At 48.1% G+C, this 18535-nt stretch overlaps 1 protein-coding gene across 2 annotated transcripts in view; it reads right to left on the reverse strand.

Annotated features, from left to right (window-relative positions):
* Window positions 1-1123: 1123 nt before the first annotated feature.
* The window catches only part of ezh1 (enhancer of zeste 1 polycomb repressive complex 2 subunit), a 35037-nt gene continuing 17625 nt past the window's right edge, over window positions 1124-18535 (reverse strand). For both annotated transcript variants that reach the window (XM_072561156.1, XM_072561155.1), the window contains 11 exons: window positions 18097-18292; window positions 17492-17931; window positions 16932-17026; window positions 15450-15490; window positions 14980-15105; window positions 11062-11240; window positions 10683-10778; window positions 7755-7836; window positions 6206-6286; window positions 5690-5774; window positions 1124-2583 (listed from right to left, as the gene is read on the reverse strand). In XM_072561156.1, coding sequence (XP_072417257.1) covers window positions 2523-2583; window positions 5690-5774; window positions 6206-6286; window positions 7755-7836; window positions 10683-10778; window positions 11062-11240; window positions 14980-15105; window positions 15450-15490; window positions 16932-17026; window positions 17492-17931; window positions 18097-18292 — 1482 coding nt within the window. In that variant the 3' untranslated portion in view covers window positions 1124-2522. The remainder of the gene's footprint in view (window positions 2584-5689; window positions 5775-6205; window positions 6287-7754; window positions 7837-10682; window positions 10779-11061; window positions 11241-14979; window positions 15106-15449; window positions 15491-16931; window positions 17027-17491; window positions 17932-18096; window positions 18293-18535) is intronic.

Below are 18535 nucleotides of genomic sequence, written 5' to 3' on the forward strand. Positions count from 1 at the left end.
TTATAAGACATGGCAGCACTACTTGAGTTATCTTGATATAGAGTTGTCAGTTATCATAACTAGGGCATATGCTTAACCAGGATGGTTAGGTGTGTCAAGCCCTGGGCCCTGAGTTAATATGGGTATATATTCAATGCTCCCGTTCCTTTGTTTGGGAGCTTTGTGTCAAGCAAAGCTGTTCTGTATTCTGTGTTTTTTTTGGTTTTTTTAATCTATTATTTACTTATTTATTGGTGTTGCTTTGCAAAGTGGTAGGGTTTATTTTGTATTATAGGGTAGGTTAGTAGTTAGTGGACTGTAGTTGTATTGTAATTTGTGTTTTTTTCTTTTTATTATACTGGTATTTGTTATTTGTGGCATTTTTCAATAATTTTATATGTTTGTAAACTTTTTAAAAATTGCTAATAAATATATTTACATAAAAAAAGAACTGAGGGAATGCTGGATTGTCTGAATGGGTGCCTCCTAGCAGAGCGCTTTAGGGAACATCTCCGGGACACCTGCACAAATCAACCTCACTGCCCCATGGCCCAACATTTCAACTCCCCCTCCCACTCTGCCGAGGACATGGAGGTCCTGGGCCTCCTTCACCACCGCTCCCTCACCACCAGACGCCTGGAGGAAGAACACCTCATCTTCCACCTCGGAACACTTCAACCCCAGGGCATCAATGTGGACTTCAATAGTTTCTTCATTTCCCTTTCCCCCACCTCACCCTAGTTCTAAACTTCCAGCTCAGCACTGTCCCCATGAGTTGTCCTACCTGCCTATCTCCTTTTCCACCTATCCACTCCACCCTCTCCTCCCTGACCTATCACCTTCATCTCCTCCCCCACTCACCCATTGTACTCTATGCTACTTTCTCCCCACCCCTACCCTCCTCTAGCTTATCTCTCCACGCTTCAGGCTCACTGCCTTTATTCCTGATGAAGGGCTTTTGCCCGAAACGTCGATTTCGAAGCTACTTGGATGCTGCCTGAACTGCTGTGCTCTTCCAGCACCACTAATCCAGAAAATGAATTTTTCATGTGACATTTAACTGAGGTTGTGGGTATACTCTCAGGTGGATGCTAGACAATTGTCTTAGACAGTATTGCACACAGACATGAGTTTCACTCCAAAATTTAATTAGTACAGCGAACGTTTTATTAACTGGCCCCCACGTGACCAGGAGCATGCTGTTTGATCAAATATTCCGGTTGATCAAGAGGTTCACACAACCACAAAAACACACACCAAGTAACAGAAACGTAATGCAGAAGGTTATACACATGACTGTTATACTTTATTTTCAGCATAAATCATTTCAATAAAAATGCCTTAAATACAACTTACCTGCAGAGAGCCTTCTCACTCACACCCTCAACTGACCACTTGGATATCACAAAGTTTGTGATAACACAGTAAACTTGTGGTATTTCAGGTATATAATTTTTGCCAGATTTTCAAAAGTGCTGGTTCATAAGGTGCCAGTTAAAACAAAGTTTGCTACAACACAAGCCCAAAATAATGAAACTTTTGAATATATGTGGCTTGTACTAAATAGTTGTGAGAGTTAAATACACAAGAAAGAGAATAATTTTGTCATTTTTATTTCAAGTGTTATTTAAAGGATTCTGCTTCAGATTTCACTTCAAGAACCCAACTGTTGCCAGAAAAGTAGAAACTGCAAAGTCAGTTTGCCTGAAATCAAATCAATCTTCCACCCTTGTCAAAGCCATCGCTCCAGCAGAGAACAGACTGCTTCAGACAAGCTCTGTTACATTAGGAGAACTAACTAATTGCTGATCTAAGAGTGTCCCTTGGTAACAGTGGATGCAGATATCATAGATGAGAACTAAACAGGGTTTGCAAACCCAAGGCAGTGGGATCTTTCACAAGCTAAGCTTATAATGTGGCTTCTGCTGCAGCAAGTACATTCAGCGTAAGACAAATCATTCTTTGTTTTTCTAAACTTTAACTTTCTCTTTCTGTCCCAACATTATTTGGCTGTTGGTTTCAGTGGCAGAAACATTTAGCACAGCAATCATGGTTTCCACAATCTGAATTCAATATACAGCTCACTGTTCCAACTAATTTCTAGACACTTCCTGACATTAGGAACCCAACTCAATGTGTCCAGAATAAGAAGCTGTGACAAATGCCTGATTCTCCGTTGTCTGTCAACTTTGGATTGCATCCCTGGGGAGGTCCCACAAGATCAAATTCTGAATCTTCAATGGAGTTGCCTTTCACAGCTATTAAATTCTGACCCCTGATCAAGCTGAACTAGGGAGTAAATTCTCAGTAATGGAAAGGGGGTCCAGCAGGTGAAGCTGGGGGAGGAGTAAGTGTGGTTATCTGCAGCAAAAGCAGGTCAAGGTGTGCTGACAACACACAGCAATGCGAAATACACTTTTTCCTATGTCTGACAAAGTCACGTTGGTCAAATTCACATCAGGTTTTCAGGAAAGGTGGCTGTGGATTTGCTGCACAGTCTAACTCACAATCAAACAAAAACTTAACATGAAGTAACAATGGGATCACAGCATTTCCATCTTCCGTTCAATTCCCACGTACTTCAGTGCATCAGCCTGACTGTATCTAAAACAGAAACACAGGAGTCAGTTTATCATGCGATTCAGTGGATAGCACAAGCCTGTTTTCTGCTGATCTCATTTGTATTGGAATGAGCTTTGGTTTCACTGATACCCTTCAACGGGATATTTTAATAGCATTTTTTAGTTTACATCAATCTAAAATTGCACTATAATTACAACAGGAAGAGTGAATAAGAAGCAAATTAGGGTCAATTTGACATTCAAAGTTGGGTAAATGAGGTCAGTGAGCTGCAGTATCAGACAGCCATGTCTTATTTTACATACCATTGTGCTTACAGAGACCTGGTTTGAAGACAGACAGCAGTGGAAATAAACTTTGCTGAATCTCTTTTTTTCAAGGTAAGAGGGAGAAAAGAAAGGAGGAAGGAGTAGCAGAATTGATTAAGGAGAGATTACAGTGCTGGAGAGACACACTGTCCTCTAAGAGTGAAGGACAGAATCTATTTGGTTAGATTTAAGTGACAATAGAGGGTCCCATATCATGGCAGGGTGTTTTCTCCAGATCATCACTGAAAATTTGAGAGGAACCAAATTTACAAGGAAATTATAGAAAGATACGAAAGCTATGGCATAGTTATGACTAAAAGACTTTAAAATCATAGTATCATGGACCTGTGTTTGATTCTACCCTTGGGCAACTGCCTGTGTCTATGTGGGTTTCCTTCGGGTGCTCCTGTTTCCTCTAACAGTCCAAAGATGTGCTGGCTAGGTGGATTAGCCATGCTAGGATAGAGGATTGGGTCTGGGTGGGATTCTCTTCAGATGGTGGGTCTGGACTCAATGAGCTGAATGCTTGCTTCGACATTGAACAGATTCTATATTCTATAAACTGGGGTATAATCGTGTAAAGGAGAGAAAGCAGGAAGAATGTCTGCAGTGTCTTCAATAGAATTTTTTTTATCAATAAATTTCCAATTTATTGGAGAAGACTGTCACATTGCACTGGGGGAACAAGCTGTTATTCCCAGAGTCATCACAAAGATTATGGGTTCTACAGAAGCATACAAAATGCCCCAATTAATCTGTGTTTCAGACTAAAGTTGACAGAAGCATAAACCATGCTTTTGTACTAACAGGAAATACTATTTAGTACAAGTGAATAGACTAAACCTATAGATAAGCAATAATGAAACATTGGCATGTAACTCCATCTTAAAACTGTAACCAAATTATAAAACTCACCTGACATACACATAAATATACACACAAACTATAGAGAAAGCCTCGGTTTTATTGGTAAAGGAAAAGCAATCCAGTGGCCCCTATTATTCATTGGATTTGCTGAGATGTTTCTTGTGTTGATCAGAATGCTACTTCTCAATCGGTTTTCTCAGGACACTTTCACTTGTTTGCAGGAGGCACAGGGTGGCTGGTTCACAGTCAAAGGGTCTCTAACATTCTAATTAAAATAAACCGATATTCTTCTGGTTTAAAGTAGCTTTTACTGCAGAGAACAGAGAGACAGCTCCTGAGCTCGTAGAGATCTGAAGGCTTCTCACTATTCTGATCACAGCCCCAAGGTGGTTAGCTACCTGAGAGCAAATTACATCGTTGTTACCAGCCAGAAAACTTTAGGAAGCAGACAGTAATAGTGGAAGGATGCTTATAGGACTGGAGGCCCATGACTAGTGGAGTGCCTCAAGGGTTGGTATAGGACCATTGCTATTTGTTATCTCTATCAATGATTTGGATGAGAATGTACAAGGCATGATTAGTAAATTTGTTGATGACACTAAAATAAGCGGTATCATGGACAGTGAGGAAGGTTCTCAGAAATTGCAACAGCACCTTGATCAGCTGGGGAAGTGAGCCGAGAAATGGGAAATGGAGTTTAATATAGATAAGTGTGAGGTCTTGCATTTTGGAAAGTCAAATCAAGGTAGGAGTTTCCTGGTGAATGATAGGGCCTTAAGGCGTGTAGTGGGACAGAGGGATCGTGGAGTTCAGGTTCACAATTCTCTGAAAATGGAGTCACAGGTAGATAGGACAGTGAAGGCAGCTTTTGGCAAACTGGCCTTCATCAGTCAAGGCACTGAGTATAGAAGTTGGGAAGTTATGTTGTAGTTGTACAGGACATTGGTGAGGCTGCATTTGGAGTACTGTGTTCAGTTTTGGTCACCTTGTTATTAAGAAGGATGTTACTAAATTGGAAAGAATGCAGAAGAAATTTACAAGGATGTTGCCTGGACTGAATGGCCTGAGTTACAGGGAGAAGTTGGACAAGTGAGGACATTTTTCTTTAGAGTGTAGGAGACTGAGGGGGGACCTTATAGAGGTGTAAAAGATCATGAGAGACATGGATCGGGTGAATACACTCAGCCTTTTTCCCAGGGTTGGGGAATTGTGGACTAGAGGGCATCAGTTTAAAGTTAGTAGGAAAAAAATAAAAAGAAACCTGAGGGGCAACTTCTTTTATACAGAGAGTGGTATGCAGCTGAAATGAGCTGCCCGTGGAAGTGGTTGAGACGGGTACATTAACAACATTTAAAGGCATTTGGACAAATACATGGATAGGAAAAGTTCAGAAGGATATAGGCCAAGTGCAGGGAAATGGGGTTAGTGTGGATGGGCATTTTGGTTGGTATGGACCAGTGTGGGCTGAGCAGCCTGTCTCCGAGCTGTAGGACTCTAATTCCAGAGATGAAAGGCCCATCTTCTGATGAGTGATTGAGTCATTTAGACCCATACTCACTAGAATGAGAAGGATGGGAGGAGATCTAATTCTAGTAGCGGATCGAGTTGTGTGGTTGATGTGAGGTACATGGGCTTCCTAAAGCCAGATCACAGCATTGTTGGCAAAGCTAAACCCCGCAGGATAAAACGATATTTACAGTGGTTTGTAAAGTTGGATTGGTTACAGGAAATAGAAAGCTTTGGTGAATGTTTTCCAGCTTGAGGAAGGCAGAGAATAGGTTTTCCCAGCTGCCAGTTTTATAATCATGGCTGTTCCTAACCTTTGTAAATGGCTGTAAATAGGAATACAGAGAGACACAAACCTGAAGGGACTGAGGAAAATAATGAGAAATGACTGCTGTCCAAATGTGCTCTTCACCTTCAATGATTTGTAAAGATTTAATGTAATCTTTTACCTGTAATCGAAGAATAATTCCTCGCCAGTGTAGATCATTCTTTTTGCAAATATTCCAATTCGGTGATCGCCATTCACCATGACAACTGGAAGAGGAGAACTTGAGTTTAGCAATGTACGGGAGCCATTGTCCATTTTTGTGGGTCAGACGTCAAGAAGTTGGGAACCACAATTCTGATGGCAGGGGGCTGAGTTGGTGGTGCCTGGTCTGGAAGGTCATGGGTTGGTGGTCACATCAGTAGAGGGAGTCAGTCAGCTTGTCACAGGTCATGAATAGTCATGAGGTCAGAGGTCTCAGGGTCAGACAGGTAGTGATTAATGCAAATGGATAGAGCACTTCTTGAAATGAAGAGCAAATTACCATTTTCCCTGTCACATCATTGGCATTCTCTTCATGTCACTTGATTCCCCGCCACCCCCTCTAACCTACCCCTAACCGCTCCACCCAATTTACCCTCCACCCTCAAATTCATTCTCTATCACCCCTGCCATCACCATGAGGTTTCTAAATCCTTACCTTTCGCATAGCAGTTGGGATTGACGGAGTGATTTGCAAAACGGATTTTGTTTCCTTTGCGAGTTGCATCAACAACAAAATCTAGAAAATAGGAAATGAGAGCAATGATGAGGCAGGAGCCTGTTTCATCCCCATCACCCAGCCCTCATTATCCCTACCCTTCAGACTATCTTAGAGGTTAGAGGTGTGACAGCTGATCTTACTGAAACATGCGATCCTGAGGGTAGATGCTTTTCCCTGTTTGGGGAAATCCACAACTAGGGACACTGTTTAAATATAAAGGTTTCCTCATCTCAAACAAAAACTCAGCAGGTCTGGGATGTCTGCAGAGAGAGAAACGCAGTGAACATTTAGAGACCAACATGACACCACTTTAGAGTTTGTTCTCTCTGAAGCTTGCTCATCTTTGCATTCGCTTCCCCACTCAGCAATGGAGACTGGGTTACTTCTTCTTTCTTTGTTCGATATGGGATGTGAGAATTGCTGGCAAGGCTGGCACTTGTTGCCTATTCTTATTTGTCCTTCAACTGATTGACTGACCAGGCCATTCCAGAAGGCTGTCTGGGCCAGAGGGCTTAGGTTAAGGTTCTGGTTTACTGGGTCAGTGACATTATCCACTATACCACCATCTCCTTATATTAAATATATATATATTATGTTAAATAGATTCATGGTCGGGTGGAATTTTAGATGGATGAGGGAATCTGAATGGGGTTGAGGTCACAATCAGATCAGCCACGAGACAGCCCCTAAATATGATGTGACACATGCATCTCCTGGTCGCTCAACTCACAGCTGAGCTCATTCTGTAGTCACATGTTGGATTCAATTGTCTGAGTCTATTCCAGAGGCACAGAATCAGAAAATGCATTCCGTGGCAGCATAATCCCTGTGTGTATCCCAATTTTCCAATCCTCGTGAGATATTAAAGGGTTAATTTGTTTTGCTGACCTGCAGTAAATTAGATGTCCCAGGGGTAGGGTGATATGTCTCTGTCTTACAGGTAGAATGTAAGGAATTTACATTCCCATCCTTTGCCATTCAGAGTCATTTACATCATCATCCCTTATTCAGAATCAATAAGAACATTGCAGTTAAAATTCCGACTGCACCCTACAGTTACAAAAAAATACAAATTACACCAGGTCTTGCCATGAAGGAATGATTTAATCACATTATCTCTGGAAATGATGTGAATTCTACAATGCATCTTGAGTGGCATGTGACTGGGGAATGGCTGGGGGTTGTTTTGTAAATGTTACTGACTGCAAGTTGAAACTCTTGTACTGTATAAAGGAAGGACTGTTGCTTCTGTTCAGAGAGATCTGTTGACACGGTTCTGCAAGCCCTGTGAAGTATGTTAAGGGTTCCTCCAGAAAGCTTGTACTTGTTCAAACAAAATTTGGTTGTTCACAGAAGTTGGCATGTTGCAGTTGTATCAAGTATGTAAGCATCTCAAGAAAAAGAACTTAACACTCAGATACCAGACCCTGTCTCCAGCATCACCTCTGATATACAACACATAAAACAGATTACTGGCACCACTGACCATTGTTTAGATTGAAGAGAAAACTGGACATGTATTTATCATAGACTTTCCCACGACGATCTGCTTCATCCTGAGAAATTATCTGCAAGGAGACAAATCAGGGATCACTGATCATCCTGCAGTGAGTGCAAACTTTCAAAGTAGACCACACAGTCTCTCAGCTCCTGCCCATTCTAAACGATCAATGGTACTCAGTCCAGGCCCAGGGCAGTCCACATAGACTCAGTCCGCATAGATTAGATTAGATTAGATTCCCTACAGTATGGAAACAAGTCCTTCAGCCCAACAAGTCCACATTGACCTTCTGAAGAGTAACCCACCCAAACCCATTCCCCTACCCTATATTTACCCCTGGCTATGGGCAATTTAGCATGGCTAATTCACCTAACCTACAGATCTTTGGACTGTGGGAGGAAACCGGAGTACTTAGAGGAAACCCACACAGACATGGGGAGAATGTGCAAACTCCACACAGACAGTTGCCCAAAGCTGGAATCGAAACTGGGTCCCTGGCGCTTGAGGCAGCAGTGCTAACCACTGAGCCACCGTGCTACCCCAGTCCAGGCTCAGTCTAGGCTCAGTCTAGGCTCAAGACAGTCTGTATAGACTCTGTCCAGGCCCAGGACAGTCTCAATAGACTCAGCCCATGCCTGGGACAGTTCACAGAGACTCAGCCCAGGCCCAGTACACCCTTAATAGACTCAGTCCATGCCCAGAACAGTCTGAACAGACTCAGTCCAGGTCCGGGACAATCCGTATACACTAAGTCCAGGCCCAGGACAGTCCGTATAGACTCAGACTAGGCTCAAGACAGTCTGTATAGACTCTGTCCAGACCCAGGACAGTCTGAATAGACTCAGTCCAGGTCCGGGACAATCCATATACACTAAGTCCAGACCCAGGACAGTCTGAATAGACTCAGACTAGGCCCAGGACAGTCTGTATAGACTCTGTCCAGACCCAGGAGAGTCTGTATAGACTCAGACTAGGCTCAAGACAGTCTGAATAGACTCTGTCCAGGCTCAGGACAGTCCACATAGATTCAGTCCAGGTGCTGAGTGGCTTCAATGCCTCAACTGAGCATTGCCATCCAATCAGGGGTTAGCATGGATTTAGGGAATCAAATTGTTTTCTAGATCAGAGGCCATAAACCAGAGGTCACTGTGGGAACCCAACATATTCCACCAGGCAATAAGAACATTAAACAAAGACCAGGAGACTATTCGGCCCCTCAATCCTGCTACACCATTCAACAAGTTCATGGGTGATCTCCTCATGATCTGAACTCCACTTTCCTGTTCATTCCCACAATCCAGCCTTGACTGATCTTTGGTAGAGAATTCAAAAGCTTAACAATCTTCTGGGAAGAGAATTTCATTCCCACCTCAGCTTTAAATCAGACACCCCTGATCCTGAAACTTTGCCCCCTTGTCCTGGACTCCACCAAGAATGGGAAATAAACACTCTCTCAGCACTCACCTTGTCAACAATCTTAGATAACAACGTCACCTCTCATTCTTCTAAACTCCAGTGAGTCTCAACTCGAGCTGCTCAACCTTTGACAGATGACAAATCTGTTTATCCTGGGAACCAGCTGAGTGAACCTCCACAACATCTAATTACCCTTCTCTAAAAAGGAGACCAAATTGTACACAGTACTCCAGCTGCAGTGCCAATAATGGCCTGTACAGTTATAAGAAGGCTTCCTATTTTTGTCCTTCATTCCCCTCACACTAAAGACTAATGTTCCATTTGTCTCCCTAATCACTTGCTGCTTCTGCATTCTGACTGCTTGCAATCCGTGTCAAAGACACTCAGATCCCTCTGCAACACAGTTGTCAGTGTCTCTCCATTTACATAATGTCGCTATACAATATTCTGATTCTGTTCTTCCAATCAAAGTGAACAGGCTCATAGGGGTGGCACGGTGTCTCAGTGGTTAGCATTGATGCCTCACAGCACCAGGGACCTGGTTTGATTCCAGCCTCGGGCGACTGTGTGGAGTTTGCACATTCGCCCCATGTCATAGAGTCATAGAGATGTACAACACGGAAACAGACCCTTCGGTCCAACCCGTCCATGCCAATCAGATATCCCAACCCAATCTAGTCCCACCTGCCAGCACCCGGCCGACATCCTTCCAAACCCTTCCTATTCATATACCCATCCAAATGCCTCTTAAATGTTGCAATTGTACCAGCCTCCACCAAATCCTCTGGCAGCTCATTCCATACACGTACCACCCTCTGCATGAAAAGGTTGCCCCTTAGGTCTCTTTTATATCTTTCCCCTCTCACCCTAAACCTATGCCCTCTAGTTCTGGACTCCCCGACCCCAGGGAAAAGACTTTGTCTATTTATCCTATCCATGTCCCTCATAATTTTGTAGGGGTGCTCCGGTTTCCTCCCACAGTCCAAAGATGTGCAGGTCAGGTGGATTGGCCATGCTAAATTGTCCCTTAGTGTTAGGTGCATTAGTCAGAGGTAAGTGTAGGGTAGGGGAATGGGTCCGGGTGTGTTACTCTTCTGAGGGTCGGTGTGGACCTGTTGGGCCATAGGGCTGGTTTCCACACTTCAGGTAATCAAATCTAATCTAATCAAAATCAATCTGCTAAATCTTTACCCACTCACTCAAGCTCTCAATGCCCCTCTGTAAACACTTTGTGTCTCACTTACAGTTCGCTTCCTCTTTATAGTGTAAATTAGTGGCAATACAGTCACTCCTTTCATTTAATTCAATTGTAAACAGCTGAGCCCACAATGCTTTAAACATTTTTTATCCTTTACACACACTCTCCAAGACCTCATCGCTCACATTGTCTATGATCTTCGAGGTCCCCAGACACACCTTTCACACAGAACCCCTCTTACTGCAATTCCATGAAATCTGTTTGTGAACCAATCCTTAATTCCAACAGTGATGACTGACCTCTCCACAATATTCTGAGATGAACTCATTCTTCTGGACGGATTCCTTAATGAAGGTTCCCCATCCTGCAACGTCTGATGGAGCAATGAGTAGGTGCTGAGAGAGAAGGAGGAATCAGTAAGAGAGAGAAAGCCCCATACTGGGATCATCGCAGGATTCAGATTCACAATGAGTCCTGCTGCTGGGCAGCAATGGGAATGGCCCCAACCCCAACATGGCCCCTGGGAATGGACCGCCAACCCCACCGCCAACCCATGTCCACCCTAACTAGTCGGAGCTCCGTGTCCTGCCCCTCACCAGGGTTGCCCTTGATCTCCCTCACCCTTGGGTTACCTCCCCCCCCCAAGTTCCATCCCCTGCTGTCCCAGCTCTGAAGCACCTTCTTGAGGCCGCGCTGGATGCTGCAGTTCTTGCACGAGACGTTTTTGCTGCCCCAGTATTCAGCTGCCCCACATGTCTGGCACAGATCAGGGTCACACTCACGCACTGCCAGGTAACATGGGCACTGCTTGGTGTTACACTGGGTCTTACAGCGACAGCCAGGAAAACGATTCTGACCTGGGAGGAATCACAGAGAGCCATATCACAGTCTTAAACGCCAAATGGCCTCCTCCGACATCTGTTCAAACCATTCAAGAAGAATTCCTTCTCAACACTTCCTGAAGTATTCAGTCTGTTTCTGCTCTGACTCGTGTAAGATGAATTGAAACCCTTCACAATCTCAAAAAACTCTTCATGTTGATTAACTGTGGGATCTATTCTCATTTGCATTTTTCATACAATGAGGCCAATGGCAACACTAGAGACAATTTAGAACATCTGTCTCTTTGTTTCTTTATTCATTCACACAATGAGGGTGTCACTGGCCAGGCCAGATTTATTGCCAATCCCTAATTGCCCAGAGGGCAGTTAAAACGGAACCATACCATGGGTGCTGGGGAAAAATAAGCACTACCGCAGTTAGGCGGTAGTGTGGGGGTGAAAAAAAAAGAAGAAAAAAAATAATAAAATAAAACAGAACCATATTGCTGTGGCTCTGAAATTCCATGTAGACGAGACCAGGTAAGGACAGCAATTTCTTTCCCTAAAGAACATTAGTGACCCATGTGGGATTTTATGACAATTGAGGTGTTATGTTAATATTTGACCCAGATTAGTATTGAAACTATATTCCACAATCATTCTCACTGCCTCCCGACCTCTTACCAATCAGCTGACAATATCTCAGTTGTTCTTCATACCCAGTTCCATCACTACCATAGCCTCAATCCTCATTGGCCAGTAGTTCCATTTGGCAAAGGCCCATCCTATCCTTTCATCCATCTCTGCCAGTCCACACCCCACACCCACCTCCCCCAGACCACACCCCACACCCACCTCCCAGACCACACCCACCTCCCCAGACCACACCCCACACCCACCTCCCAGACCACACCCACCTCCCCAGACCACACCCCACACCCACCTCCCCAGACCACACCCCACACCCACCTCCCCAGACCACACCCCACACCCACCTCCCCCAGGCCACACCCCACACCCACCTCCCAGACCACACCCACCTCCCCAGACCACACCCCACACCCACCTCCCCCAGACCACACCCCACACCCACCTCCCCAGACCAAACCCATCTCCCCAGACCACAGCCACCTCCCCCAGACCACACCCCACACCCACCTCCCCAGACCACAGCCCACACCCACCTCCCCCAGACCACACCTGACACCCACCTCCCCAGACCACACCCCACACCCACCTCCACAGACCACACCCCACACCCACCTCCCCAGACCACACCCCACACCCACCTCCCAGACCACACCCACCTCCCCCAGACCACACCCCACACCCACCTCCCCAGACCACACCCCACACCCACCTCCCCCAGGCCACACCCCACAACCACCTCCCCAGACCACACCCCACACCCACCTCCCAGACCACACCCACCTCCCCAGACCACACCCCACACCCACCTCCCAGACCACACCCACCTCCCCAGACCACACCCCACACCCACCTCCCCCAGACCACACCCCACACCCATCTCCCCAGACCACAGCCACCTCCCCCAGACCACACCCCACACCCACCTCCCCCAGACCACACCCCACACCCACCTCCCCAGACCACACCCCACACCCACCTCCCCCAGACCACACCCCACACCCATCTCCCCAGACCACAGCCACCTCCCCCAGACCACACCCCACACCCACCTCCCCCAGACCACACCCCACACCCACCTCCCCCAGACCACACCCCACACCCATCTCCCCAGACCACACCCCACACCCATCTCCCAAGACCACAGCCACCTCCCCCAGACCACACCCCACACCCACCTCCCCAGACCACACCCCACACCCATCTCCCCAGACCACAGCCACCTCCCCCAGACCACACCCCACACCCACCTCCCCAGACCACACCCCACACCCACCTCCCCCAGACCACACCCCACACCCACCTCCCCAGACCACACCCCACACCCACCTCCACAGACTACACCCACCTCCCCAGACCACACCCCACACCCACCTCCCCAGACCACACACCACACCCTCCTCCCCAGACCACACCCCACACCCACCTCCCCAGACCAAACCCATCTCCCCAGACCACACCCCACACCCACCTCCCCAGACCACACCCCACACCCACCTCCCCAGACCAAACCCATCTCCCCAGACCACACCCCACACCCACCTCCCCAGACCACACCCCACACCCACCTCCCCAGACCAAACCCATCTCCCCAGACCACACCCCACACCCACCTCCCCAGACCACACCCCACACCCACCTCCCCAGACCACACCCCACACCCACCTCCCCAGACCAAACCCATCTCCCCAGACCACAGCCCACACCCACCTCCCCCAGACCACACCCCACACCCTCCTCCCCAGACCACACCCACCTCCCCAGACCACACCCCACACCCACCTCCCCCAGACCACAGCCCACACCCACCTCCCCCAGACCACAGCCCACACCCACCTCCCCAGACCACACCCCACACCCACTTCCCCAGACCACACCCCACACCCACCTCCCCAGACCACACCCCACACCCTCCTCCCCAGACCACACCCATCTCCCCAGACCACACCCCACACCTACCTCCCCCAGACCACACCCCACACCTACCTCCCCCAGACCACACCCCACACCTACCTCCCCCAGACCACACCCCACACCCTCCTCCCCAGACCACACCCATCTCCCCAGACCACAGCCACCTCCCCCAGACCACACCCCACACCCACCTCCCCAGACCACAGCCCACACCCACCTCCCCCAGACCACAGCCCACACCCACCTCCCCAGACCACACCCACCTCCCCCAGACCACACCCCACACCCTCCTCCCCAGACCATACCCACCTCCCCCAGACCACACCCACCTTCCCCAGACCACACCCCACACCCACCTCACCTAGACCACACCCCACACTCACCTCCCCAGACCACACCCCATACCCACCTCCCCCAGACCATACCCACCTTCCCCAGACCACACCCCACACCCACCTCCCCAGACCACACCCCACACCCACCTCCCCAGACCACACCCCACACCCACCTCACCTAGACCACACCCACCTTCCCCAGACCAAACCCCACACCTACCTCCCCCAGACCACACCCCACACTCACCTCCCCAGACCACACCCCATACCCACCTCCCCAGACCATACCCACCTCCCCCAGACCACACTACACACTCACCTTCCCCAGACCACACCCCACACCCACCTCCCCAGACCGCACCCGACTCCCGACACCACACCCACCTCCCCAGACCACACCCCACACCCACCTCCCCAGACCACACCCCACACCCACCTCCCAGACCACACCCACCTCCCCAGACCACACCCCACACCCACCTCCCCAGACCACACCCCACACCCACCTCCCCCAGGCCACACCCCACACCCACCTCCCAGACCACACCCACCTCCCCAGACCACACCCCACACCCACCTCCCAGACCACACCCACCTCCCCAGACCACAGCCCACACCCACCTCCCCCAGACCATACACCCACCTCCACCAGACCACACCCCACACCTACCTCCCCCAGACCACAGCCCACACCCACCTCCCCCAGACCATACACCCACATCCACCAGACCACACCCCACACCTACCTCCCCCAGACCACACCTGCCTCCCCCCGACCACACTCCACACCCATTTACCCTAGACCACACACCCCCTCCCCAGACCACACTTCATGACCACCTCCCTCTCGCACTTGGTGGGAATTTGCTCTGCCTTACACTCAGGGTTGCACTGACAGAATTTCTCACAGAAGTTCTGGGCCGTGACACAGGGACATGTGACATCACAGGGTCGCTCAGGATGGTCACATGGCTGGTAATTGTAAACCTGATTCGATGAATTGTCTGCAAAAGAAGAAAGCACAGAAAATAAACAAATAAAAACATTAACCTCCAACACATGTCCCAATACCTCTTCCCCAACATTCCCCTCTTGATTCTGCCCCTCCTCCAGCACCATGCCCTTCGATCAAGCTCCCCACAACATTCCCAACGTGAAGTGCAATTTTCAGAGGTCATGTATAGTGACATAGATTCAGAGGTCACATACATTGACATAAGGTTAGAGGTCACCCACACTGGACACAGGCTCAGAGATCACTCACACAGGGGCATGGGGTCAGAGGTCACCCACACTGGACACAGGGTCAGAGGTCATTGAATTATTAGAGTCAGTTTGTGACACTGGCCTTTCTTCAGCTGCATCCTCCTGCAATGTGCTGCCCACAATCTGTAATAGAGAGAAACCAATTCAGAGGCTGTTCCAGTCAATGTTAATTGGTCAGAGTTTATAAAGTACAGGACGAGACCCTGACTCACTCGCTTGGGGTCCAGCCATTGGAGCAAGGGAACAGACTGTCCAACTCAAACACTCCTCATTTTCCTGTGAAGGGGTCAGGGTCAGAGATCAGAGGTTGTGAGTCTGCAACTAGGCAGCATCATAAGGTTCTGCCTCTACTCCCCCTGGCCTTCACTGATATACCCTTTTAACATTATCCAAACATTTTTCAGATGATGACGCGATTCTAGTTGAACTGAAGCAGCTTTGCCTTGTTTCTGGGACTTGGCACCAGGTCCTGCCTCTTAACCCACAAAAGATAAAAGATGATAAGAAGTGGACCATTCAGCCCATCAAGTCTCCCCTGCTATTCAATATAATCACAGCTGATCTTCACTTTCACCTTCACTCCTACCCCCTCTATAGACCCCTTGAACCCAAGAGATCACAAATCTCTTGATCCCAGCTGTAAATATATTCACTGATGGGGTATCCACAACTGTCAGGGGCAGAGCATTTTAAAACTTCACAACCCTCCAATTGAAAACATTCCTTCTCATCCCAGTCCTAAGGATTGGCCCCTTTTCCTGAAAAAGGGTCCCGTGTTCTTGATTCCCCAGCCAGAGGAGGTAACCTGAGTGTTGACCCTGTCAAATACCTCAGAGTCTCTGAACTTTAAAAACTTCTAAACTTCAGGTTGTTAAGGTCCAAAGCGTCACCATCTCGGTACCATTATTGCCCATCCCTAATTACCCAAAGGGCAGTTCATCATTGCTGTGGTTCTGGAGTCACACCTAGGCCAGACCAAGTAAGGATTCCCTAAAGGGCATTCATGAACCAGATGGGTTTTTCCAACATTTGACAACAGATTCACAGTCACCATTTGACTCTTAATTCCTGATTTTTATTGAATTCAAATTCCACCATCTGCTGTGACAGGATTTGAACCTGGGACCCCAGAACATTACCTGGGTCTCTGGATTAATAGTTTTGTGATAATACCATTATGCAATCACCGCTCCTTAAACAATGATTATTCATAAAAATAGTATTAAATTATTTAATGATAAATGAAATATAACCTCATTCTATATGACCATTTACTCACCTGTCCCTGGCTAAATGCACACCCACCTGTTCCTGGCTATACACACACTGTCCTATCCCCTAGCTATATGTACAGCCACCTGTCCCGGGCTATACGCACACCCACCTGCCTCGGGCTATACGCACACCCACCTGTCCTGGGCTGCACGCACACCCACCTGTCCTGGGCTATACGCATACCAACCGCCCCGGGCTATATGCACACCCACCTGTCCTGGGCTATACGCATACCAACCACCCTGGGCTATACGCACACCCACCTGACCCGGGCTGTACGCACACCCACCTGTGCTTTCTTTTTTTCTTCGGTGGGGACAGAATATGATGGTCCGTGGGCAGCTTGTGAATGATGGAAGATTCCTTCACTGCAAACTCATACACCTTCAAGAGAGGATACTCCACTCAGAAACAGCAACATTTCATCTTTTGAAAAATTCATGAGTTACAACTCCCAGTAAGTCCCCCATTCCCACTCCCAGTGGCCGATTCTGAGCTGGAGAGAGTAGACACAGAAACCCTGCCTGCAGACCTGGACACTCAGGACAATCTGATGATTTGCAGACTCCTACTCTCTCCAGTCCAGATTCACAACCTGCACAACCAAGCCATAACCTAGATGATTAAAAAAAATTCTGATTCCAAATTTTATTTTAACAGTAACCTGCATTAAATAATGAACATTCTATAAAATTTTATAAACTTAACAGTCTCATGTTTGCCCCAATGATCTCAAATTTTAAAAGGCAAAAAGAATCATCTCCATCCACTGCAACTAATTCTCTGTTTCTCCTCCTCATCGCCTTGCAGAGCTCAGAACCTGTTCCTGTGAACCTTCTGCTGACCTACCTGAGTGCAGGTCTTGGTTTTTATCAGTCTGGCAATTGCACAGAAATTGTTGAAATAGGTTCCATGTAACACACGGAACAACGATTCCTCAGCACTGTCCCAAGCTACAGCCTGTGGTATTGCACTGTGTACATCCAATTCAGGGGTCTCACTCATCCCCAGAATCTCACTTGTCCTGGGAGTCTCGCTCATCTCAGGGCTCTCGCTCATCCCGGGAATCTCATTCACCCTGAGGGTTTCACTCTTCTCATGAATCTCACTCATCCTGGGAATCTCACTCATCCCAGAGACCTCGCTCGTCCTGAGGGTCTCAATTTGCCCAGGGATCTCAGTTATCCTGGGGGTCTTGCTCGGACTAGGGGTCTCAGAGGCATCATCTGGTCCAGGCATTGGTTTCAGTTTGACTGGTGTTTGACTCCGGGAGCTTCCTTCTGATAAATCTGTAAATGCAAACATTGATAGAGTTACCAGCTGGAGACTGACTGGAGGTTCAGTGGTTTTAGGTCCTGGTTGGAAGGTACAATGGGAATTTGGGGGAGGAAGTGGTCAGGGTGGGGGCGAAATTTGATGCTGGGTGTTGGGGTCTTGGTCACATAGATGATTACCTGAGAAGCTCTGGCAGTTTTCACCACTGCATTCCCGGTCACTGTCGCCATCTTTCAGCTCACTGATTGCAATTGGGGGCACATTGGGCTGGTTCCAGTTACCATGGTGATGCTTTCTGCGCCGCCCCGTGCTCCGTTTTGTCCGTGTTTTATTTTGAACAGTGGAGAGAGAGGCAGAAAACTCCTTGGCTCCATCCTGCATCCAACAATCAGCAACATCGCAGAATCAGTCTTAGTCCAAACTCAACATTATAATCAGTAAACTCAACAAGCCAAGTGAGAGAAGGGGCACAAGCATCAATCCTTGCCCTCCCCCTACCATCCCCCCTCCACCTTTTCCACCTCCTCCACCGCACCCCCCCCTCCCCTCCCTCCCCCTCCCCTCCCCTCCCCTCCCCCCCCCCCCCCCCAACTCCTCCCCCCGCTTCCTGCTCTCTCT

This window comes from Chiloscyllium punctatum, chromosome 42 (genome assembly GCF_047496795.1).
Source record: "Chiloscyllium punctatum isolate Juve2018m chromosome 42, sChiPun1.3, whole genome shotgun sequence".
In the NCBI taxonomy this organism is placed as follows: Eukaryota; Metazoa; Chordata; class Chondrichthyes; order Orectolobiformes; family Hemiscylliidae; genus Chiloscyllium; species Chiloscyllium punctatum.